The 25,060-nt window shown below is 42.1% G+C and overlaps 1 protein-coding gene across 4 annotated transcripts in view; it reads right to left on the bottom strand.

Moving 5' to 3' along the window:
• Positions 1-2,077: 2,077 nt before the first annotated feature.
• THG1L (tRNA-histidine guanylyltransferase 1 like) overlaps positions 2,078-25,060 on the bottom strand; it is a 34,773-nt gene continuing 11,790 nt past the window's right edge. Inside the window, exons 2-8 of one of the 4 annotated variants that reach the window (XM_003818994.6) lie at positions 22,501-22,617; positions 11,871-13,038; positions 10,479-10,655; positions 8,782-8,951; positions 7,596-7,684; positions 5,536-5,643; positions 3,760-4,209 (exon numbers count right to left, since the gene is read on the bottom strand). In XM_003818994.6, the coding sequence (XP_003819042.1) occupies positions 4,048-4,209; positions 5,536-5,643; positions 7,596-7,684; positions 8,782-8,951; positions 10,479-10,655; positions 11,871-12,061 (897 nt within the window). In that variant the 5' untranslated portion in view covers positions 12,062-13,038; positions 22,501-22,617 and the 3' untranslated portion in view covers positions 3,760-4,047. Of the gene's footprint in view, positions 4,210-5,535; positions 5,644-7,595; positions 7,685-8,781; positions 8,952-10,478; positions 10,661-10,912; positions 11,779-11,870; positions 15,774-22,500; positions 22,618-25,060 lie in introns of those variants that run through there. The other 3 variants (XM_063604286.1, XM_063604285.1, XM_063604287.1) reach the window with 3 other exon arrangements.

Here is a 25,060-nt window from a genome sequence, read left to right as displayed (position 1 = left end):
TATATCATTATCACTTAGGGTGTTTGTTAATACTCTGGGTTCCCCGGGAATGAGCTCGGGATCGCATCCTAGCTTGAGCTGGCAGGAAATGTCTGGAGGAAGGCAATGAATGTCTCAGTTTGCTTCCATGCTGAGTACTACTGATAGGGTGGGAAGAATAGCCTACCTGGGCTCAAAGTATTTAGCGTGTTTCTCGTCTGAAATATGATATAAATAGCACCTACCTTATAGAACTGACCTCAGGATGGAGAGATACTGCCTACAGAGCTCATAATAGATGCATGTCAGCCAATACTGGGTGTCTGTCCTCCATTTCCTATACCCTGTGCATAAACAAATTTGTGCTTAGTATCAAAGAAAATTCATTATATCACTGTCTTTCTAAGCATTGCTAACCAATTGGAAGAAACGAAGATCCAGCTCTTGGAGAAAACTATGGAAAATTCCCAAGACCTGTGGTATGATCATCATACCACTTGCTACTTTATAGTCTCAGTTCGGCAAAATATTTTTTGGTTGATTTTTAAATGACAGTCTACTCTTCGCGGAAGGCCCAGATATAACCTTCTCATCCAGCAGAGCCAAAATGTTTCCACTCACCTACAGGCCACACATCACTTGCCCGTCACCACATTCTCAAACTGCCATCAACTAGTATTCTCTGTACTAGTTGCTTTGTGTACATTTCAGTTTCCTTAAGACTTAGGAAGTCCAAGAGAATACTGGAGAGTACCTTAGAGAGCAAGATGAAAATTAATATACAACTGTGAAATATACCTTGGGATGAATGCATACTACAGCGAAGACAAAACCATCAAGCAGGCCGGGCGCGGTGGCTCACGCCTGTAATCCCAGCACTTTGGGAGGCCGAGGCAGGTGGATCACGAGGTCAGGAGTTCAAGACCAGCCTGGCCAAGATGGTGAAACCCCGTCTCTACTAAAAATACAAAAAATTAGCAGGGCGTGGTGGCACGCGCCTGTAATCCCAGCTACGCCGGAGGCTGAGGCAGAGAATTGCTTAATCCTGGAGGGGCGGAGGTTGCAATGAGCCGAGATGGCGCCACTGCACTCCACCTGGGGTGACAGAGGGAGACTCCATCTCAAAAAAAAAAAAAACAACAAAAACAAAAAACCATCAAACAGTGGCTTCTAATTAGTAGCAGTACAGGTTTCTTTATGGCACAGGTTTTGAACCCAGCTTATCACTTTGTTCAAAACCTCCTGCCTGAATTAAAAACTCAAAGCTGCAGAACTGCTGGCAATTCAACAAATGAGTGCTCATCCCCACATCATATGGCAAAACTGAGTGATAGCCTTTATAGTGTCATTTAAGACCCACAGAAAGCACATTTCTCTGGGTGGTTTTCTTGAAAATTTGTACTCTAATGCCTACTTGTCTGTATTTTGATATAAAATGCTGTCAACTTACCATTAAGTTAAAATTGCCAATCAAGAGCTATATTATCTTACTTCCTTCCCACCCAGCCTATCACAGTATACCGAGGGCCTTGCTGCCCAAGGTGCTGTATATTGACAACCACACATATCAGAAGCCTTTGGGGCTAAAAATCAGATTGCTGGCTGGGCGTGATGGCTCACGCCTGTAATCCCAGCACTTTGGGAGGCTGAGGTGGGCGGATCACGAGGTCAGCAGTTCGAGACCAGCCTGGCCAATGTAGTGAAAACCCCCGTCTCTACTAAAAATACAAAAATTAGCCGGGCATGGTGGTGCGTGCCTGTAGTCCCAGCTACTCAAGAGGCTAAGGCAGGAGAATCACTTGAACCAGAGAGGCAGAGGTTGCAGAGCTGACAGAGTGAGACTCCATCTCAAAAAAAAAAAAAAAAAAAAAAAAAAAAAAAAGATTGTTGAGCTTCAAACCTTCCTGGGGGCTGGGAGGAGCCAAAAATGTGCATTTTAAACAAGCATTCCAAGTAATTTTTTTTTTTTGCATCCAGAAGTTTGTGAACCACTGCTATGATGAGGGCATGTGTATCCTGGGCTACCCAGAGATATACACAAAAGTTAGATTTCATATAGTCTATTTGTCTAAGAAAAATAAATGAAAAAACAGGCCAAAGGAGTTGACATCTTTATTTCTTTCCTCAAAGAGATTTTAGCAATTACCAAACAAGAACCGTATCTCCTCTTTCTGTGGAGTGAGAACAGGAAGGGAAAAAATGGCATCGACAGATGGGTTGTCAATTAGTGAGGGATGAGGCCAGCCATCGCCCTTTCAAAAATACATGTTCTTCTTAGATGTAAATTCTGCAGTGCAAGACGAGGGACTGGGACACGGGCTGTCTCTTAATTTTTTTTTTTTTTAAGACAGTTTTGCTCTGTCACCCAGGCTGGAGTGCAGTGGCATGATTTCAGCTCACTGCACCCTCCACCTACCAGGTTCAAGCAATTATCCTGCTTCAGCCTTCTGAGTAGCTGGTATTGCAGGCACACGCCACCACGCCCAGCTAATTTTTCTACTTTTAGTACAGACTGGGTTTTGCCATGTTGGACGTGCTGGTCTTGGACTCCTGGCCTGAAGTGACCTACCTGCCTCAGCCCCCCAAAGTGCTGGGATTACAGGTGTGAGCCACCATGCCCAGCCATGTCTTTTTTTTTTTTTTTTTTTTTGAGATGGAGTTTTGCTCATTGCCCAGGCTGGAGTGCAATGGCACAATCTTGGCTCACCACAACTTCCGCCTCCTGAGTTGAAATGATTCTCCTGCCTCAACCTCCCAAGTAGCTGGAATCACAGGCATGCACCACCATGCCCAGCTAATTTTTTGTATTTTTAGTAGAGACGGGGGTTTCTCCACGTTGGTCACGCTGGTCTCGAACTCCCGACCTCAGGTGATCTGCCTGCCTCGGCCTCCCAAGGTGCTGGGATTACAGACGTGAGCCACCGCACCCAGCCTCTTAATTCTTAATGGGGCCAAATAATCCTTTCCCTCCAAAATATAAAACCAGGACAAGAGAAAAATGTGAGTTCTCTCACCACCTATTCCCACTACCTTCCCCCTTCAGAGGCCAAGTTTGGCTGCATGTGATGATCCCTGCTGCTCTCTGCTGCTCCTCACCCATCTCACTGACCCAACAGAAGGTGGCGCTATTAATATTATGACTCCTCTGACACCTGCTACCTGTCGATTAGCAGAGGATGTTTACCCCTCTGCTCTTGAAATCAAATGTCATTTGTCTGATTACATAGAGGCTATGTGAGAATCTTTTTCAAGAAGTCTAATAGGAAAGTGACTTTTAAAACTGAAATGTCTCGAGTACATGGGGTAAATGTTTCTTCATCCTCATTCACTCATTCTTGTTTCTTTCTCTCATATATACACATAATTCTGTTTCTTCTTAGAAAGAGGTAAATGGCCTTGGCAACTATGCCCCTGGCTAGAAGATGATGATCATGCTGACGACTCCATTAAATCAATCCACAGAATGTGTACGCAAGGACACTGAAGCCACTACTCATTTGTTCAGCCAAAGTTGCCAACTTAGAGACTGGCACAAAGCCCCGAGTTTTCCCTGCAATTCCTGAATTCAGAGGCATCATGCAGGCATTAACCCATATTTATCTTGAGGTCTGCCAAAGATGAATGCAAGTAGATGGGTGGCAGAGGTGAGATTTTCAAAGTCAGTGGGTTTTCTGGTTAAGAACAGGTGGGCGAGAGTTTGGGCTCCTCTTCTCTCATAGATGAAAATAACTGACAGGTTTTTACAAGATTTATGTCACAATCTAAAAATGATTCATTCTCCAAGGCATGAAATAGTTCTTGCTTTATAAAAATAGTACTGCGATTAAAAAAAAAGCACTTCTGCCAAAGGAACCATGTTCCAACACCGCAAACAAGGTGTTCTGCTTAAACAGAGTAAGATACACCACCCCCATCCATCCCTTCCTTCCCTGTTCCCCTCCCAACTTGAGTTGTGTCATTCGCACCAGTGTCCTGGGTGGTAGGGATGCTACAGCCACCTAAGGCAAGGAACCCTGGGAGGTGGGAGGGCTTGCATGGTTAAGCACACCAGAACTGAAGCGCAAAGGGTCAGCTGTCTTCATCTAGAATCTCTGGATGTTCCTTCCAGAAAGCATCCCCGATGATATCGCAGTGCAAGGGCACTGGCTTTGTCCTGGTCCGGGTCACTGCCATCTTTTTTCCTTCCATTTCTGTTGGCAGCTTAATTTCTTTTGTCATCACTTCATCCACCTACAGGTAAAAATAAAGTAGTGACATTGTTAAGTCAGGAGTGGGTTTGGGAGAGAAAGGAAAGATGTGGGGATAGCTCACTTTTTATCTTCATATACTTCCGACTGCCAGATTTGAGATATATATAGATATAAATATGTGTATATATATGCGCATATATGTATGTGTGTATATATACATATATATATAAAATCTCAGTATGCATGAAGTTCTTTATAATTAAAAATAGTTTTAAAAAGGTTATGTTATCCGAGCGCGGTGGCTCATGCCTGTAATCTCAGCACTTTGGGAGGCTGAGACATGCAGATCACTTGAGGTCAGGAGTTCGAGACCAGCCTGGCCAACATAGTGAAACTTTGCTTCTACCAAAAATACAAAAATTAGCTGGAAATCCCTTGAACCCAGGAGGGGGAGGTTGCAGTGAGCCGAGATGGCACCACTGTACTCCGGCCTGAGCAACAGAGCAAGACTCTGTTTAAAAAAAAAAAAAAAAAAGGTTATACTATTCTGAAGCAATCTTAGAAACAAAGAAAGGATTCTGTGTTCCTCATTAGCAATAACTATAGAATTAAAGGTATTTCTTACCTTCCACCTGCATTAAGAAGTATCCAAGTCTGTACCAAAGAATAAATGTTTTGAACAACTCAAAGAGCTGGAGTTGCCAGTGGAATGACTAGCTCTCAAGGTACTCGTTGGTACTTGAAAACATTCATTTCAGAAAAAAAAAACAAAAAAACTTTGCATGGAAGGAAATAAATTTAGAGAAATCATTATGCCTAACAGCTGGTACAGAGAGAAAATATTGGTAAAATTAAGGATATAGGTAAATTTACAAACTTATTACAGAATATTAAGGTAAGTATGAATGTCAAGGGAATCTCATGACATTTATGAAAATAACAAACCCTCATATACATTGTCTCTTAGTGCGTCATATTACAGTTGTCATGGGATGGAGAGACCATTTAATGGTATTATCCAGTGTGAAAGTATTTTTTAAGTATTTTATTAATGCACAAATCCTCATACCTGTACTGTATCCTTTTTAAAAGATTTTATCGGATTCAGGGACAGCTTACAACACAGAAAAATACAGGCACTAATTCTAAAATTCTGTAATTCTACTTATGTATGGGAGATTTCGGACCACTACTGACTGACAAAATGCACATTAAAAATAAGAATCTATGGCCTCTCCTCTTGGAAAGGTTTCATTAGCAACTGTAGTCACATCAGCATACAGGCAGCAGGGAGGGCACAGCTTGGAATGGGCACAGGCTCTCTTTTTTCCTGACTTCCATTTTTCTTTGAACATAACAGCATTACCTTCTGCCATATCAACACAGTCCCTTTCCTATACATCAGCGGCTCATTATTATAGTTGATGTTGAATTCAGAAAACAAAATCTCGTTCTTGTCTGCTGCAAGAGTTCCCTGAGGAAATAAAAATAGATATTAAAAGCTCTGCATGTCTTCTTTCTCCCCTAGTGCTACTATCCATTCGACCCACAACCTAAATTTCCACAATCAAGAAGTGGAAGGATTTTATCAAACATCTTATAGTTATTAGTAAATTTTCATCTTAAGGGCAATCATGATCTTATTTAGATAAAATTCTCTCCTATACCAAACACTGGCTTCACAAGTCAAGACTGAAAGGGAGTGGGGGGAATTAATACTAACTGAATACGTATTATGTATTTGGTCTTGTAAAACTTAGAAAGGTTATATAAATTCCCCAAGGTTAAAAGGTTGTCCTTATTCTTCTACAAAGAATTGAAATCTGAACTTGACTCTTCCAAACCTGGATATACCTACCAGTATGCCTTTTTTTTTTGAGACAAAGTCTCACTCTGTCACCCAGGCTGGAGTGCAGTGGTGCAATCTCAGCTCACTGCAACCTCCACCTCCCAGGTTCAAGCGATTCTCATGCCTCAGCCTCCTGAGTCGCTGGGATTACAGGTGTGTGCCAGCACACCCAGCTAATTTTTGTAGAGAAGCGGTCTCACCATGTTGGCCAGGCTGGTCTCGAACTCCTGACGTCAGGTGATCCACCCACCTCGGCCTCCTCAGAGTGCTGGGATTACATGCGTGAACCACCACACCAGGCCCCAGTATTCCTATTATTGCTATATAAAAATCTCTATCATTACTATTATTAAAAATGACAACCATTTATTGAGCAATCATAATGTACCAGGCATTGTATTAGTAACTGTTACAGCTGGGCACAGTGGCATGCACCTGTAATCCCAGCTACTTGGGAGGCTGAGGTGGTCGGACTGCTGGAGCCCAGGAGTTCAAGACCAGCCTGGGGAAAATAGCGAGAACCCATCTCAAAAAATAAATAAATAGATAAAATAAAATACAAATAAAAGATCTGTTATAACACATTACCTCATTTCAAAGTTAGTCATCCTACAAGTAGCACTGTTATAACAAAAACCAGTATTTATTAAGCACTTACAATGTGCTTCATACGATTCTGTGTTTTACGTGCATCATGCCATTTAATTCTCACCATAAACCTATGAGGTAGAAACTACTATTTTCTACATTTTACCTATAAAGAACTGAGGCAGAAAGGATAAAATTACACAGAAGCATGATGTGAGTAGTTATTATGACATTTATGAAAGTAACAAACTCAGCACGAACTCTTCCTATACACAGAGGTCATAAACCCAAGAAACTACAGGTGCCCAGCAGGGAAAATGGCAATGAGGGAAGAGGCATGGTGGGACTGACAAAAATTCAGTGCTGGCCAGGTGTGGTGGCTCACTGGCTCACGCCTGTAATCCCAGCACTCTGGGAGGCCCAGGCAGGCAGATCACTTCAGGTCAGGAGTTCAAGACCAGCCTGGCCAACATGGTGAAACCCTGTCTCTACTAAAAATACAAAAATTAGCTGGGTGTGGTGGCATGCACCTGTAATCCCAGCTACTCGGGAGGCTGAGGCACGAGAATCGCTTGAGCACAGGAGGTGGAGGTTGCAATCAGCTGAGATCACACCACTGTACTGCAGCCTGGGCAACAGAGTGAAACTGTGTCTCAAAAAAAAAAAAAAAAAGTCAGTGCTGAAGATGGCAGTCATACACAGTCATACACGGCTTCAGGCAAGTGTTAGCACGTGGGAATGCAGAGCCAGTGCCGTCAATTCCATTTTCCACTAAGAACACAAAGGCTCAGGGAGAAGCAGTAATTCATCCAGGATTACAGACCAAGCAGGCAGCAGAGCTGCTCTTATTATGATTTTTATATCCTTTCAAAACAAAGCTGTAAAGGGATCTTAAAAGAAAGAAATGTAAATTTAACAAAAAAAAAGTTATGGAAGAGCCTACAGCGAACTGTCCCCAGTTAAGTATTAATGTAGTAAGATCTTTGTACCTGTAATCTCCCTTGGGCTTGTACTGGTGTTAGTCCAGATTGTTGTATAAGTGCCCAGAAAACAGTATTATAAAGATTATTGATGTGACCTGTGAGGAGAACAAAATAGTAATGTTTATATACATAAAATCTTTATTGAATATTCATTCTTCAAGAAATACTAGAGCCCTGACCCTCTCCTCTTTCAAAGTAAAGAGATCTCAGAGACATTCAGTGACTTGACCGAAGTCCTACACACGGAACATGGAGGGAAGGAGCAGTAGGGAAAAAACTTCATCCCTAACAACAGTTTTATTTGGTCATTTCAGTTATACATTATACAAATCTGTTAACTTGGGTGTTAATCCTAGGAATACTTTAGAAGTTATTTGATTTATATTATTTCAATCTCTTTTCCAGTTCTTCTGGAAAATTCAAACTAGAACAAGCAAGTAAAAGCCTCACAAACATCATCACAGTCACATAAGGCAAGGGTCACAATTCAAATACCCACTGAGGCTGGCATGAACATAAATGTGTAAAGCAGTGGGTGACCCCAGAGGAACAACAGGGAATGGCAGAGACTATGGCACACTGGCATTTGTGTGTGTGTGTGTGTAAAGGTAGCTGCCACTGCACAGGCTTTGTCTAGTACTAAGTAAGAATGCAGATCCAGTATTGCCACATCTGATTTTTTTAAAAAATAGAGATAAGGCGGCCGGGCGTGGTGGCTCACGCCTATAATCCCAGCACTTTGGGAGGCCAAGGCGGGTGGATCACCTGAGGTCAGGAGTTCAAGACCAGCCTGACCAACATGGAGAAACCCCATTTCTACTAAAAAATACAGAATCAGCCGGGCGTGGTGGCACATGCCTGTAATCCCAGCTACTCGGGAGGCTGAGGCAGAAGAATCCCATGAACCCAGGAGGTGGAGGTTGCAGTGAGCCAAGATCACACCACTGCATTCCAGCCTGGGCAACAAGAGCGAAACTCTGTCTTAAAAAAAAAAAAAATAGAGATAAGGAGTTTTTACATAAAATTTAATTTTTCAAATACTTTTAACTAATTGAAAAAATATGTAAATACTGCATTCTGTACAAAGTATATGTTGAAACAAAGTATATGTGAGCCAATCCTGTATCAGATCAACACCTGTAAGGCATGGAATTGGTGGTTTAACTACATGTGTTTATTTGGTGCCACTCACAATCTGCTTGTCGCCAGCTGAGGTAGTCCTTTAAAGTCTGGTTGCTGGGATACACCACAACTCTTCCATCAAAGCCTGGGGGATACAGAAGGGGCTGGTCCTCAAAGTAATCCCGCCAATAAAACACATAGCTGGAGGCAAACTGGGAGGCCACGTGAGTCATGAACTTACTTGAAAATGTAACGCACATTGGGTGGAGTAAGAAAAAGAAAAATACACGGAATTAATTCAACACCATGATAAGACCTGTGGGTACCACAGAGAGTACACAAACTGCCCAGAAAGCCAGGAGATAAAATGCATTTGGCTAAGAAACACTATTTTAATACCTTGGTTCTGTATTTTTTTTTCTTTTTTTAGGACAGAGTCTTGCTCTGTTGCCTGGGCTGGAGTGCAATGGCACCATCTTGGCTCACTGCAACTTCCGCCTCCTGGGTTCAAGTGATTCTCCTGCCTCAGACTCCCGAGTAGCTGGGATTACAGGTGCAGGCCACTACGCCCAGCTAATTTTTGTATTTTCAGTAGAGTTGGGGTTTCACCATGTTGGCCAGGCTGGTCTCAAACTTCTGACCTCAAGTCATCTGCCTGCCTCGGCCTCCCAAAGTGCTGGGATTACAGGCGTGAGTCATCACACCCGGCCAGTTATGTATTTTAAATGCAGCCTGCCTCTCCTTCCAGTTCCATTAAGTAATCTACTGATATTAAACCTTTCCCTACAGGATGTGATACGAATTTATGATTCAAGGGGTATTTTTAAATTTTATTTTATTTTTTAAAAGATGGAATCTCTCTGTCCCTCAGGCTGGGGTGGATTGGCACAATCATAGCTTACTGCTGCCTCAAATTCCTTGGCTCAATGGATCCTCCTGCCTCAACCTCCTTAGTAGCTGTAACTATAGGCACATGCCACTGAGCCCGGCTAATTTTTAAATTTTTTGTAGAGATGAGGTCTCACCATCTTGCCCAGGCTGGTCTCAAACTTCTGGGCTCAAGTAATCCTCTCCCTTACCCTCTCAAAGTGTTGGGATTACAGGCATGAGCCACCACGCCCGACCTGTTTGTATTTACAGTCATGAAAGGAGAGAAACCATTGTTGTAAAAAAAATGCCAATTCAGGCTGGGCGTCGTGGCTCATGTCTGTAATCCTAGCACTTCGAGAGGCCAAGACAGAAGAACTGCTTGAGGCCAGGAGTTTGAGACCAGCCTGGGCAACACAGAGAGACCCCACCTCTATTAAAAAAAGAAAGAAAAAACCAATTCATTATATGATTTGTTTCCCATACAGCGTTTCAAAATACTGCCAAATCGAATATCAGATTTGTGTATTTTATAATGAGATCTGTCTTGAGGAACAGTGTAATGCAATGCACGTAGAGACTATCACTGGCTAAAGCCAACCTATGAATTGTTAATATTACATTCTTATGGTCTCTGTTTCTAATCTTAATGTTCAATGCCAGGTCAGTCTAGAAACCAATCTTATGGGGCATGTGGGGAAAGAATCAGATAAAAGAGGCACACAGAATGCTCGGCTATCAGATGGAAGTACAACAATCTAAACAGGAAATATACATGTACTCTGCACTTAGAAATACTGCAGACATCATCTGTAGCCTGTAAGTCTGCGATTAAGATAAACAGAAAACCAGATGCTGGGAGGAAATATTCTGAAGAAGGGAGTTAGGTCATGGAATTACCTGGCTCTTCTTTTAAACCAATTGGTTTTCCGCTTGAACACAAAGCTGTACTCATCACTCTGTCCATACGCAATCACAATATCCTCTAGTTCTTCCATCACAGTCTGCGCACATTTGGTCATCAGCTGGAGAGCACGGCTGTCATTGGGTTTTGCAAAGTTGTGCTTCTCAGCAAACCTTCACAGGGGAAAGAGAAAAGGGAAGAAAGCATGGATGGAAGCCTGTCATTAACAACACGCTCTGTTGCTAGATAACAGAGGCTGTTTGGAGGAAGATAATGTAATAGCACTCTGAACCCAAATGCTCAACTAGCCACAACCTGATCCATTTTCTTAAGAACTTAGTTTTTTTCCGGCCCTGAAATTGAGAAAACCAGACATAAATGCTAAGCCTCAACTCTCCTTTCTGTGAAATGGGAATAAAAGAATATTTACCTCATTGGGTTGTCCTGAAGATTAGGGAGAAGATAAAAGTAATCATACCTAGCTCCTAGTAAGTGCTCAATAAATGTTAGTTATAATAATCATTAATAATGCAGCCCTCTTTAAAGATTAAATTCCCATCTTTCTGTTATATTTCTTTCTCCCCCTCCCTCTTTTTCTGAGACAGGGTCTTGCTCTGTCACCCAAGCTGGAGTGCAGTGTCCAATCACCGCTCACTGCAGCCTTGACCTCCCAGGCGCAAGCGATCCTTCCACCTCAGCCTTCCGAGTAGCTGGAACTACATGTGTGCACCACTGCGCCGGGCAAATTAAATTTTTTCTTTTTCTTTCTTTCTCTCTTCCTTCTCTCTTTTTTTTTTTTTTTGTAGTGGCGGAGTTTCACAAACAACAACAACCACAAAAAAACAAAACAAAAACAAAAAACTTGGTCTCCAACTCCTGGCCTTAAGTGATCCTCCTGCCTCCCGCGCCCAGCCTTCTCTTTTTTTCTGACTCTCTGTTGAATCTAGTCCATGTGGCCTGTTACTGATAATGAAGCACAGACGTTAAGTATTGCCCACAAGCAAGGCTTACACAGACTTCTGAACAGTCAGCATTCAAAGATATCTAACAGAATAGCTAGGCAATTGGCTTAAGAGCTTAAATATTGTGCATGAGAGTGACTTTTAACAACAGGTCCTTGCTAACAAGTCTCTGTTCACTTAACACGGGCACTCCAAGCCAGATCCTCATCTGGGAGCACATCGCCCATTCAATTACGCTAACAGCCAGCGTTCAGGCACTTTCCTAGCTAACACGCAGGGCGGGGCAATGCTCCATGCTGCGCACTCATTGGCTACCGCGTTACCCTGGTAACCGTGACTGGAGCGGGCGGGAGGACTTGCAAGGGAAGAAGCTGGATTCCCCGGAAGCGCTGGCGCATCGCGACGCCCCGAGTCGAGCTCGCTCACCGATGGAAATTCCGGCCGTCCAGCCGCACTACCACCCAGCAGTGTGCCAGGCAGGTGTCGTCAGCCTCGAAGTCCCTCACGTACTCGAACTTGCTTTTTGCCATGGTCGCCCCCAATCTCAGGTACCGTCTCAGAGTGATGGAAGTGGTGGCCAAGGAATCGTGAACCTTAACTTTACAGGCGCCCCACATTCTACACGCGGAAAGGAAAGGGCCAGATAGCCCCGCCCCGGAAGTGTTCTCTTCGCGGCTACTCTAGCCGTAGGGCGGTCATAGTCTCTCTCGCCTCTCCCTGTAGTTCTTAACCTCCCAGGGAAAGAGGATGGAGGTTTAGGTTCCTCCGTTAGCGCCTCCCACGCTTGCTTCTTACTCCTCCCCTCCTGCGGCAAATCAGTCTCACGAGGTTTTTAAAAATTATTTTTTATCTGCTGGTCTTGACTTACTGGCGAAAGCAATCAGTGTCCCCGTTAGTGCCCAGATCAAAATCATACCCCAACCTAAAAAAAAAAAAAAAAAAAATTCTTTTTCTGGTGTTTGAAGGTGTAGCTGTGATGTTTCCCCTTTTCTTAGTGGCATTTATTAACTTGTTGTAGAAAATCTGGAATACACCAAAACTATAGTTAAGAAAATTAACACTTTGTTTCTCCGTCTTTCCCATCAAAGCATTGTGGATGGTTCCTTTCAGTCTTTTTTCTTTTTGTGTATGTAGGTTTACACAGGGAATTCACAAGATTGGAATTATTCGCCTATACAATGTTTATATATTTTTCCACTCAGCTTGAGCATTTGCCAGTATCATCAATTATTCCAAAGTGTGATTTTTAAAAGAAAAATGGACTCAATATTCCAACATATGGGTATACTAAATTGATTTATTCAACTTTTTCACCATTAAATAATCACAGAACCAGTGTTTGATATCTTGTTGCTGGTGGATAATAGTAAAAATAAAACCCTAATATTTGTGTCATACTTTGTGATTTACAAAGCTCTTTCAAATTCATTACCTACTTACTTACTTTTTTTTTTTTTCCATCCTCAAGAAAGATATTCAGGCCAGGCACGGGGCTGACGCCTGTAATCCCAGCACTTTGGGAGGCAGAGGCAGGAGGATTGCTTGAGTTCAGGAGATTCATACCAGCCTTGGCAACGTAGCAAGACCCCTGTTCCTACAAAAAAGAAAAAAAATTATCCAGGCTTGGTAGCCCATGCCTGTAGTCCTAGCTAGGGGAGGATGAGGTGGGAAGATACTTGAGGCCAGGAGTTCGAGACTGCAGTGACCCATGCATGATTAGCCACTGCACTCCAGCCTGGGTGACAGAGCAAGAATCTGTCTCTAAAGAAAAAGAAAAATATTCAAACAATATAAATCCTTTTATATGTAGCAAAAAGTCTCTCACTGACTCCTAACAACATACTTTAGGCAGTTACTGTTACCAGTTTTTTGTGTATCCATACAGGGATCTATATCAGTATGTGTGTATATCCTCATAATAGTACCACAAATGGTAGTCATGACTCCTTTGATGCTCAGAGTAACATCAGAGGGATGCAAAAGAGGAACTGGGATTTCACCTTTACAAAGGGGAAATCGGAGACTCAAAGGGAAAAAAATAATTTACATAAGGTCACATATGTGGCAGGACCAAGACATAAATTATGACATCCTGCATCTTTTCTTTGTTTCTGTTGCTGTGAAGTCAGTTTTCTGTAGGTTATCATTCCTCACCTTTTACTTCCACAAACTCCTCTCTCCAAGCTGACCAGGGGACAACCAAATCTTACCTCCTCTAGGAGCCCTACTTTCATTAGGTGAATTTTTCAAAATTACTTATCAATATGAATTCATGATTTTTATTTTTTTTATGTGTATGTTTTCGAGACAGAGTCTCACTCTGTCACCTAGGCTGGAGTACAATGGCATGATCTCAGCTCACTGCAGCCTAGACCTCTTGGGTTCAGGTGAACCTCCCACCTCCCTTCCTAGTAGCTGGGACTACAGGTGTGTGCCACCATGCCCACCTAATTTTTGTATTTTTTTTGTAGAAACAGGGTTTCCCCATCCACATCCCACACTGGGAGATGAGACTCCTATCAGGGATGGGCTGAATATAAAATAAGCCAATTGGCTTTGGGTTGCTTTGCAGTGAAATGCATAGTAGAAGTACTACACTGTCTTCTCCCATAGCATCTATATGGTCTTTACATAAATTAAGCATTAAAATAACAGCATAGCAAGGAGGTCTTAAGACACTAATCTGCCCTTTAGTAAAAGGGTTATAAAAGGTTTGTAAAGTTTTCACCTCATGGTCAAATTGGTTAGGATTAAATGGAATAATCTATAAGGTTTCATGTAAATGAATTGGGGTTAACATTAATAAATTAATGCAAGGGTAAAATTTTGCTTTTAACAAAATTTTCATGTCATAGTAAAGGCTAATGAAAGGTTTTTGCCTTTTGAGTCATCATTTTGGCAAAATAATTTATGGCAATCTGGAAATTGTCCTTGCGGATACCTGACTTTTTGCTTGGTTCAGAGGGCCCCAAAACATTCAGAAAAGAGATAAATAGGATCATTTGACATGTTTAGTCATAAGAGATTGCCAAAATGATGTCCAATCTTCTTTAAATTATATTTTGATGAATAATACTAATATATGTTCCAAAATTGTATGGGATTTCTAAAATTCTAATGTCTAAGTATAGCTATCAATCATAATTAAGGGTAAAGTTATTGTAAACCATGAAGATAAGTAAACTTCATCAGTCATATTTTTAACTATCCTGGAAATTTTTCATTCACAGACAATTGTTGTCTTGCTTTGTTCCTTCTCAAAAGATGGTTTATAATCAAGCTATGTGAAGGAATTTAACAGGTGTTCTCAAATGCAGGTTTTTAATAGCTTTAAAGATTGTAACATTGAAATAAAGAATGTAGGGACTCATAAAGAACTGACATGTTGACAAATATCAAGCAAAATAAAAGTTTACTAAGTGGACTACACTCAGAAAGTTAAAGCAACCTTTTTAACCGTTGCTTGGAATATTGTCGATCTTTGTTTTGATTTTCAGAGTCAAGGAAAGTTATTTTAAACTATTTATGGCCTTTAATAATTGAGTAAGTTATACTGTGAACAAAATTTGGACCACGTTTATTTTTCTCTGCCTGGTTCCTCTAGAATTTCGAAATTATCTGTGAGTACTCTTTTAACTTATGGCAATATAGTTGTTTGTCTCAGTGCAATCAGAATCCATTTTTCTTTGTAAACAGGACACAGATGGAAAAACTGGTTATTTTACCAGGGATTTGACTGAAAGGGTGTGTTTCCCTTTAAGGAATCAAGCTTGACATGCAAAGCCAATAAAAGCCCCTTGGGGAGAACTGGCCTCATACCTTGTCTGCATAGTCCCCACACAGGGTCCCTAACCTGTGGTCAGTAAAGAATGTCACTTTCTAACAGGTCTGGAAGCTCTGAGTTTATCTTGGGACCTCAAGAGGGGAGGATCACCCAACTCACAGGTATTAGAGGATAAAAACCCATGGCTGGGCTCGGCTTTAGAAGTCTTATCTGAAGGCCAGGCACAGTGGCTCATGCCTGTAATTCCAGCACTTTGGGAGGCTGAGGTGGGTGGATCACTTGAGGTCAGGAGTTCGAGACCAGCCTGGCCAATATGGTGAAACCCCATCTCTACTAGGTCAGGAGTTCGAGACCAGCCTGGCCAATATGGTGAAACCCCATCTCTGCTAAACATACAAAAAGTAGCTGGGCATGGTGGCAGGTGACTGTAGCCCCAGCTACCAGGGAGGCTGAGGCAGAAGAATCACTTGAACCCAGGAGGCAGAGGTTATAGTGAGCCGAGACTGCGCCACTGTACTCCAGCCTGGGTGACAGAGCAAGACTCCATCTCAAAAAACAAACAAGTCTTACCTAAAATTCCTTGAGGAACAGAGTTTTATCAAAGCCAATCCAAAAGGCCTATGTCAAAATAACCATTCTTGCTGTACTTTATGCAAATAATCAGGCCAAGTATAAGACTAAAGTTTATTCATAATTAGTTTTTACCAAAATGAGGACTGGAGAGAAAAACTTTGCTCCAAAGCTTATCATACATTTGTCATTAAATCCTAGTCTCATTATTGTTTTTAAGCTTTTTGCCTACAATTTAGCCCTGCTTACTCCTGTGAATCAAGTGGTGATCTTCTGCAGCTTGGGGGAAAAAAAAAGGGATGGGTAACATAAAAATGTGAATCAATATGCTAGTTCTGGGCAATTATCTTGCAAATTCTGCCAGGTAATGAAAGTGAGTAAGGTGCCCAAAACCTGGAGGTTTCTTTGTTTGGGAAAATAAAACCAAGGAACTTCATAGACCCCCAAAGGGGAATTCTATATCTTGGCAAGTAAAATTTTAGATGGAAATTACCTGCCACACCACACTTGTGGGAACTGCTGTCCTCACTCTATTATGTGCATTAGGGTTATACATGGTAGCACCTTCTTTTTTTTGTTTTGTTTTTTTAAATTTTAACTGATCCTTCTGATAGATTTTTTTTTTAATTATTATACTTACAGTTCTAGGGTACATGTGCATAATGTGCAGGTTTCTTACATAGGTATACCTGTGCCATGTTGGTTTGCTGCACCCATCAACTCATCATTTACATTAGGTATTTCTCCTAATGCTATCCCTCCCCCAGGCCACCATCCCCCAACAGGCTCCGGTGTGTGATGTTCCCCACCCTGTGTCCAAGTGTTCTCATTGTTCAGTTCCCACCTATGAGTGAGAACATGCGGTGTTTGCTTTTCTGTCCTTGTGATAGTTTGCTGAGAATGATGGTTTCCAGCTTCATCCATGTCCCTGCAAAGGACATGAACTCATCTTTTTTTATGGCTGTATAGTATTCCATGGTGTGTATGTGCCACATTTTCTTAATCCAGTCTATCATTGATGGACATTTGGGTTGGTTCCAAGTCTTTGCTATTGTGAATAGTGCCACAATAAACATAGGTGTGCATGTGTCTTTATAGTAGCATGATTTATAATCCTTTGGGTATATACGCAGTAATGGGATGTCTGGGTCAAATGGTATTTCTAGTTCTAGATCCTTGAGGAATTGTCACACTGTCTTCCACAATGGTTGAACTAATTTACACTCCCACCAACAGTGTAAAAGCATTCCTATTTCTCCACATTCTCTCCAGCATCTGTTGTTTCCTCACATTTTAATGATTGCCATTCTAACTGGCGTGAGATGGTATCTCATTGTGGTTTTGATTTGCATTTCTTTGATGACCAGTGATGATGAGCATTTTTGCATGTGTCTTTTGGCTGCATAAATGTCTTCTTTTGAGAAGTGTCTGTTCGTATCCTTTGCCCACTTTTTGATGAGGTTGTTTTTTCTTGTAAATTTGTTTAAGTTCTTTGTAGATTCTGGATATTAGCCCTTTGTCAGATGGGGAGATTGCAAAATTTTTCTCCTATTCTGTAGATTGTCTGTTCATTCTGATGGTAGTTTCTTTTGCCATGCAGAAGCTCTTTAGTTTAATTAGATCCCATTTGTCTATTTTGACTTTTGTTGCCATTGCTTTTGGTGTTTTAGTCATGAAGTCCTTGCCCATGCCTATGTCCTGAATGTTATTGCCTAGGTTTTCTTCTAGGGTTTTTATGGTTTTAGGTCTAACATTTAAGTCTTTAATCCATCTTGAATTAATTTTTGTATAAGGTGTAAGGAAGGGATCCAGTTTAGGCTTTCTACATATGGTTTTCCCAGCACCATTCATTAAATAGGGAATCCTTTGCCCATTTCTTGTTTTTGTCAGGATTGTGAAAGATCAGATGGTTGTAGATGTGTGGTGTTATTTCTGAGGGCTCTGTTCTGTTCCATTGGTCTATACATCTGTTTTGGTACCAGTACCATGCTGTTCTGGTTACTGTAGCCTTGTAGTGTAGTTTGAAGTCAGGTAGCGTGATGCCTCCAGCTTTATTCTTTTTGCTTAGGATTGTCTTGGCTATGCAGGCTCTTTTTTGGTTCCATATGAACTTTAAAGTAGTTTTTTCCAATTCTGTGAAGAAAGTCATTGGTAGCTTGTTGGGGATGGCATTGAATCTATAAATTACCTTGGGCAGTATGGCCATTTTCACAATATTCTTCCTATCCATGAGCATGGAATGTTCTTTCATTTGTTTGTGTCCTCTTTTATTTTGTTTGGCAGTGGTTTGTAGTTCTCCTTGAAGAAGTCCTTCACATCCCTTGTAAATTGGATTCCTGGGTATTTTATTGTCTTTGCAGCAATTGTGAATGGGAGTTCACTCATGATTTGGCTCTTTGTTTGTCTGTTATTGTTGTATAAGAATGCCTGTGATTTTTACACATTGATTTTGTATCCTGAGACTTTGCTGAATTTGCTTATCAGCTTCAGGAGATTTAGGGCTGAGACGATGAGGTTTTCTAAATATACAATCATGTCATCTGCAAACAGACAATTTGACTTCCTCTTTTCCTAATTGAATACCCTTTATTTCTTTCTCGTGCCTGATTGCCCTGGCCAGAACTTCCAACACTATGTTAAATAGGAGTGGTGAGAGAGGGTATCCTTGTCTTGTACCGGTTTCAAAGGGAATGATTCCAGTTTCTGCCCACTCAGTATGATATTGACTGTAGGTTTGTCATAAATAACTCTTATTATTTTGAGATATGTTCCATCAATACCTTGTTTATTGAAAGTTTTTATTGAGAGTTGTTTATTGAGAGTTTTTAGCATGAAGGGCTGTTGAGTTTGTTGAAGGCCTTTTCTGCATCTATTGAGATAATCATGTGGTTTTTGTCTTTGGTTCTGTTTGTATGCTGGATTATGTTTATTGATTTGCATATGTTGAACCAGCCTTGCATCCCAGGGATGAAGCCGACTTGATTGTGGTGGATAAGCTTTTTGATGTGCTGCTGGATTCAGTTTGCCAGTATTTTATTGAGGATTTTTGCATCGATGTTCATCAGGGATATTGGTCTAAAATTCTCTTTTTTTGTTGTGTCTCTGCCAGGCTTTGGTATCAGGATGATGCTGGCCTCACAAAATGAGTTAGGGAGGATTCCCTCTTTTTCTGTTGATTGGAATAGTTTCAGAAGGAATGGTACCAGCTCCTCTTTGTACCTCTGGTAGAATTCGGCTGTGAATCCATCTTATCCTGGACTTTTTTTGGTTGGTGGCTATTAATTGTTACCTTAATTTCAGAGCCTGTTATTGGTCTATTCAGGAATTCAACTTCTTCCTGGTTTAGTCTTGGGAGGGTGTGTGTGTCCAGGAATTTATCCATTTCTTCTAGATTTTCTAGTTTATTTGCATAGAGGTGTTTATAGTATTCTCTGATGGTAGTTTGTATTTCTGTGGGATCAGTGGTGATATCCCCTTTATCATTTTTTATTGCGTCTATTTGATTCTTCTCTCTTTTCTTCTTTATTAGTCTTGCTAGCGGTCTATCAATTCCGTTGATCTTTTCAACAAACCAGCTCCTGGATTCATGGATTTTTTGAAGGTTTTTTTGTGTCTCTATCTCCTTCAGTACTGCTCTGATCTTAGTTATTTCTTGCCTTCTGCTAGCTTTTGAATGTGTTTGCTGTTGCTTCTCTAATTCTTTTAATTGTGATATTAGGGTGTCAGGTTTAGATGTTTCCTGCTTTCTCTTGTGGGCATTTAGTGCTATAAATTTCCCTCTACAAACTGCTTTAAATGTGTCCCAGAGATTCTGGTATGTTGTGTCTTTGTTCTCATTGGTTTCAAGGAATATCTTTATTTCTGCCTTCATTTCATTATGTGCCCAGTAGTCATTCAGGAGCAGGTTGTTCAGTTTCCATGTAGCTATGTGGTTTTGAGTGGGTTTCTTAATCCTGAGTTCTCATTTGATTGCAGTGTGATCCGAGAGACAGTTTGTTGTGATTTCTGTTCTTTTACAGTTGCTGAGGAGTGCTTTACTTCCAATTACGTGGTCAATTTTAGAATAAGTGCAATGTGGTGCTGAGAAGAATGTATATTCTGTTGATTTGGGGTGGAGAGTTCTGTAGATATCTATTAGATCTGCTTGGTGCAGAGCTGAGTTCAATTCCTGGATATCCTTGTGAACTTTCTATCTCGTTGATCTGTCTAATGTTGACAGTGGGGTGTTAAAGTCTCCCATTATTATTGTGTGGGAGTCTAAGTCTCTTTGTAGGTCTCTAAGGACTTGCTTTATGAATCTGGGTGCTCCTGTATTGGGTGCATATATATTTAGGATAGTTAGCTCTTCTTGTTGAATTGATCCCTTTACCATTATGTAATGGCCTTCTTTGTGTCTTTTGATCTTTGTTGGTTTAAAGTCTGTTTTATCAGAGACTAGGATTGCAACCCCCCTTTTTTTTTTTTTTTTTTTTTGCTTTCCATTTGCTTGGTAGATCTTTCTCCATCCCTTTATTTCGAGCCTATGTGTGTCTCTGCATGTGAGATGGGTCTCCTGAATACAGCACACTGATGGGTCTTGACTCTTTATGCAATTTGCCAGTCTGTTTCTTTTAATTGGGGCATTTAGCCCATTTACATTTAAAGTTAATATTGTTATTTGTGAATTTGATCCTGTCGTTATTATGTTAGCTGGTTATTTTGCCTGTTAATTGATGCAGTTTCTTCCTAGCATTGATGGTCTTTACAATTTGGCATGTTTTTGCAGTGGCTGGTACCAGTTGTTCCTTTCCATGTTTAATGTTTCCTTCAGGAGCTCTTGTAAAGCAGGCCTAGTGGTGACAAAATCTCTCAGCATTTGCTTGTCTGTAAAGGATTTTATTTCTCCTTCACTTATGAAGCTTAGTTTGGCTGGATATGAAATTCTGGGTTGAAAATTCTTTAAGAATGTTGAATATTGGCCCCCACTGTTTTCTGGCTTGTAGGGTTTCTGCTGAGAGATGTGCTGTTAGTCTGATGGGCTTCCCTTTGTGGGTAACCTGACCTTTCTCTCTGGCTGCCCTTAACATTTTTTCCTTCATTTCAACCTTGGTGAATCTGACAATTACATGTCTTGCGGTTGTTCTTCTCGAGGAGTATCTTTGTGCTGTTCTCCGTATTTCCTGAGTTTGAATGTTGGCCTGCTTTGCTAGGTTGGGGAAGTTCTCCTGGATAATATCCTGAAGAGCGTTTTCCAACTTGGTTCCATTCTCCCCATCACTTTCAGGTACACCAATCAAACGTGGATTTGGTCTTTTCACATACTCCCATATTTCTCAGAGGCTTTGTACATTTCTTTTTACTTTTTTTCTCTAATCTTGTATGCTCACTTTATTTCATTAATTTGATCTTCAATCACTGATATCTTTTCTTCCACTTGATCGAATCAGCTATTGAAGCTTGTGCATGCATCACGAAGTTCTCGTGCCATGGTTTCCAACTCCATCAGGTCATTTAATATCTTCTTTACACTGTTTATTCTAGTTAGCCATTTGTCTAACCTTTTTTCAAGGTTTTTAGCTTCCTTGCAATGGATTAGAACATGCTCCTTTAGCTCAGAGATGTTTGTTATTACTGACCTTCTGAAGCCTACTTCTGTCAACTCATCAAAGTCATTCTCCATCCAGCTTTGTTCTATTGCTGGCGAGGAGCTGCGATCCTTTGGAGGAGAAGAGGCACTCTGGTTTTAGAATTTTCAGCTTTTCTGCTCTGGTTTCTCCCCATCTTTGTGGTTTTATCTACCTTTGGTCTTTGATGTTGGTGATCTACAGATGGGGTTTTGGTGTGGATGTCCTTTTTGTTGATGTTGATGTTATTCCTTTCTGTTTGTTAGTTTTCCTTCTAACAGTTAGGTCCCTCAGCTGTAGGTCTGTTGGAGTTTGCTGGAGGGCCACTCCAGACCCTGTTTGCCTGGATATCACCAGTGGAGGCTGCAGAACAGCAAATATTACAGAACAGCAAATATTGCTGCCTGATCCTTCCTCTGGAAGCTTCGTCCCAGAGGGTCACCCACCTGTATGAGTAGTCTGTCGACCCCTACTGGGAGGTGTCTCCCAGTTAGGCTACATGGGCGTCATGGACCCATTCAAGGAGGCAGTCTGTCTGTTCTCAGAACTCAAACACTGTGCTGGGAGAACCACTGCTCTCTTCACAGCTGTCAGACAGGGATGTTTAAGTCTGAAGAATTTTCTGCTGCCTTTTTTTCAGCTATGCCCTGCCCACAGAGGTGGAGTTCTATAGAGGCAGTAGGCCTTGCTGAGCTGTGGTGGGCTCCACCCAGTTCGAGCATCCAGGCCACTTTGTTTACCTACTCAAGCCTCAGCAATAGCAGACACCCCTCCCTGCACCAGGCTGCAGCCTGGCAGGTGGATCTCAGACTGCTGCGCTAGCAGTGAGCAAGGCTCCATGGGGGTGGGACCCACTGAGCCAGGCACGGGAGAGAATCTCCTGGTCTGCCGGCTGCTAAGACCATGGGAAGAGCCCAGTATTTGGGCGGGAGTGCCCTGTTTTTCCAGGTACAGTCTATCATGGCTTCCCTTGGCTAGGAAAAGGAAATCCCCTGACCCCTTCTGCTTCCCGTGTGAGGTGACGCCCCACCCTGCTTCGGCTCTCCCTCTGTGGGCTGCACCCACTGTCCAACCAGTCCCAAAGAGATGAACCAGGTACCTTAGTGGGAAATGCAGAAATCACTCATCTTCTGCGTCAATCACACTGGGAGCTGCAGACCAGAGCTGTTCCTATTCAGCCATCTTGGAACAGACCTCCCATGGTAGCATCTTTAAACTGAAATATTGGACAGAGAGTTTCCATTGCTGTAGTATTTTGCTTAATTATTATCTTTATAGCAGGGATAATAGTTGACAAAAAGGAAGCATGAAAGTTTTACCATCACTGAGTCTGCTAGGCCTTTTTTTGGGTTTAGTAATGCAGTTTTAAATGAAACATGCTGCTTTTGGATTAACACCACTAGTAAAGTAGAGGAAAATCTACAGGTACTTAAAAATCAAATCAACTGGGTGTGGCAGCTCATGCCTGTAATCCCAGCACTTTGGGAGGCTGAGGCAGGCAGATGACCTGAGGTCAGGAGTTCGAGACCAGCCTGGTCAACATGGTGAATTCCTGTTTGTACTAAAAGTACAAAAAATTAGCCGGGCATGGTGGCACGCGCCTGTAATCCCAGCTACTCAGGAGGCTGAGGCAGGAGAATTGCTTGAACTCGGGAGGCGTAGATTGCAGTGAGCCGAGATCACACCATTGCACTCCAGCCTGGGCAACAACAGCAAAACTCCGTCTCAGAAAAAAAAAAAAATCAAATCATAATTATTGACAGGCTCAGGAAAAATGACAGCTTCAGCTCTGAGTGGCTACAATCCCTTTTTAATAAATTCCAGTCTTCTTTATGGAATTGGTTAACCCTTTTTTTAAGCACTCTCTTGCTTATATGTCTTGTATTGATATTTGGAGCCTATATACTCAATACTATAACTCAAATTGTTTCTTCTCACCTAGAAGCAATCAAACTCCAAATGGTGCTGTAAACTGAAACACATACGGAGATGCCGTTCTTCTGAGGACCCTTAGATCCACCCCAGGAGGAGCCCTAGCTGCTGTTCCCCCATGTGACTCCCCTTTTCAGCAGAAAGTAGCCAGAAAGAATCATAACCCAAAACCCTCTAACAGCAGTTAGTGTGGCATCTCCGTAGGGGGGAATGTTGTAGGAAGAGAGGTCCTTGGGAAGTTTTCTTTTTTTCTTTTTTCTTTGAGACAGAGTCTCACTCTGTCGCCCAGGCTGGAGTGCAGTGGCGCAATCTCGGCTCACTGCAAGCTCAGCCTCTCAGGTTCACGCCATTCTCCTGGCCCAGCCTCCTGAGTAGCTGGGACTATGGGTGCCCGCCACCGCACCCGGCTAATTTTTTTTTTTTTTTGTATTTTTAGTAAAGACGGGGTTTCACTGTGTTAGCCAGGATGGTCTCTATCTCCTGACCTCGTGATCCTCCCGCCTCAGCTTCCCAAAGTGCTGGGATTACAGGCATGAGCCACCGGGCCTGGCCAAGGGAAGCTTTTGTTTTTTAAAGCATCTCTGGAAAAGTTTCTCTTAAAGCCCTGGCTCTTAGCACCAGCCCATCAACCTTTGATGTGCAAATACTGACCATTAGAAAGTGGGCCCACCCAAACATGGAGATTCTTGTGGCCCTCCTGCCCTTTCCCCACATGTTCCTGGCAACATGGCCACCTCCAAATATCCCCAGGAGTGTAGAACATCATGGCGCCCTACATTTGCATATTAAAAGGCTAGGGTGGGAGGGTCAGCTTTTTTACAGGCTACGTGAATGTCATGCCTAGTCAAACCAATCCCTTGAGCCCTATGCAAATCAAACACCACCTCCAGCCTCTGCATATATACCTGGCTGGTATCCCTGCCAGGTGGGGACCTCCTCTTTTGGCTTTGGAGCCCCCATCCCTGTGTGTCTGTATGGGGGAGATTCTTTCTTCTGTCTTCTCCCTTCCTTCTTGCCTATTAAACTCTCCGCTCCTTAAAAGCAAAAAAAAAAGAAAGAGAAAACAGGGTTTCCCCATGTTAACCAGGCTGGTCTCCAACTTGTGGGCTCAAGCTATCCGCATGCCAAAGCACTGGGATTACAGGTGTGAGCCACTGTGCCCGGCCCTGAATTCATGATTTTTAAAAATGTATTTTCCAGGCCCAGTGCGGCGGCTCATGCCTGTAACCTCAGCACTTTGGGAGGCCAAGGCGGGCAGATTGCTTGAGGCCAGGAAATTGAGACCATCCTCGCCAATGTGGTGAAACTCTGAGCTAAAAATACAAAAATTAGCCTGGCATAGTGGAGCATGCTTGTAAATCCCAGCTGCTCGGAAGACTGAGGCATGAGAATCGGTTGAACTAGGGAGGAGGAGCTTGCAGGGAGTTGAGATCTCACCACTGCACTCCAGCCTGGGCGACAGATCCAGATAATGTCTCAAAAAATAAAGTGTATTTCCCAGCTCTGTCCATTGGGTGGAGATAAAATGACACTCCAGAAGCATTGAGCATCCAGATCTTAACTTCAAATTACCATTCCCCATGAAAATGAAAATAAACTCCTTGAAGAAATGGCTGGCTCCATATTGTGGCAGAGGAAATTCTAGGCGAGCCTGGGACACTGTGTTGTCCCAGAAAGGAAGGAAATGCTCAGACTAATGAGTGTATCTCAAAAAAGATGAGCCAGCT

Source organism: Pan paniscus, chromosome 4 (assembly GCF_029289425.2).
Source record: "Pan paniscus chromosome 4, NHGRI_mPanPan1-v2.0_pri, whole genome shotgun sequence".
NCBI lineage: Eukaryota > Metazoa > Chordata > Mammalia > Primates > Hominidae > Pan > Pan paniscus.
This window is presented reverse-complemented; position numbering and strand designations above follow the sequence as displayed.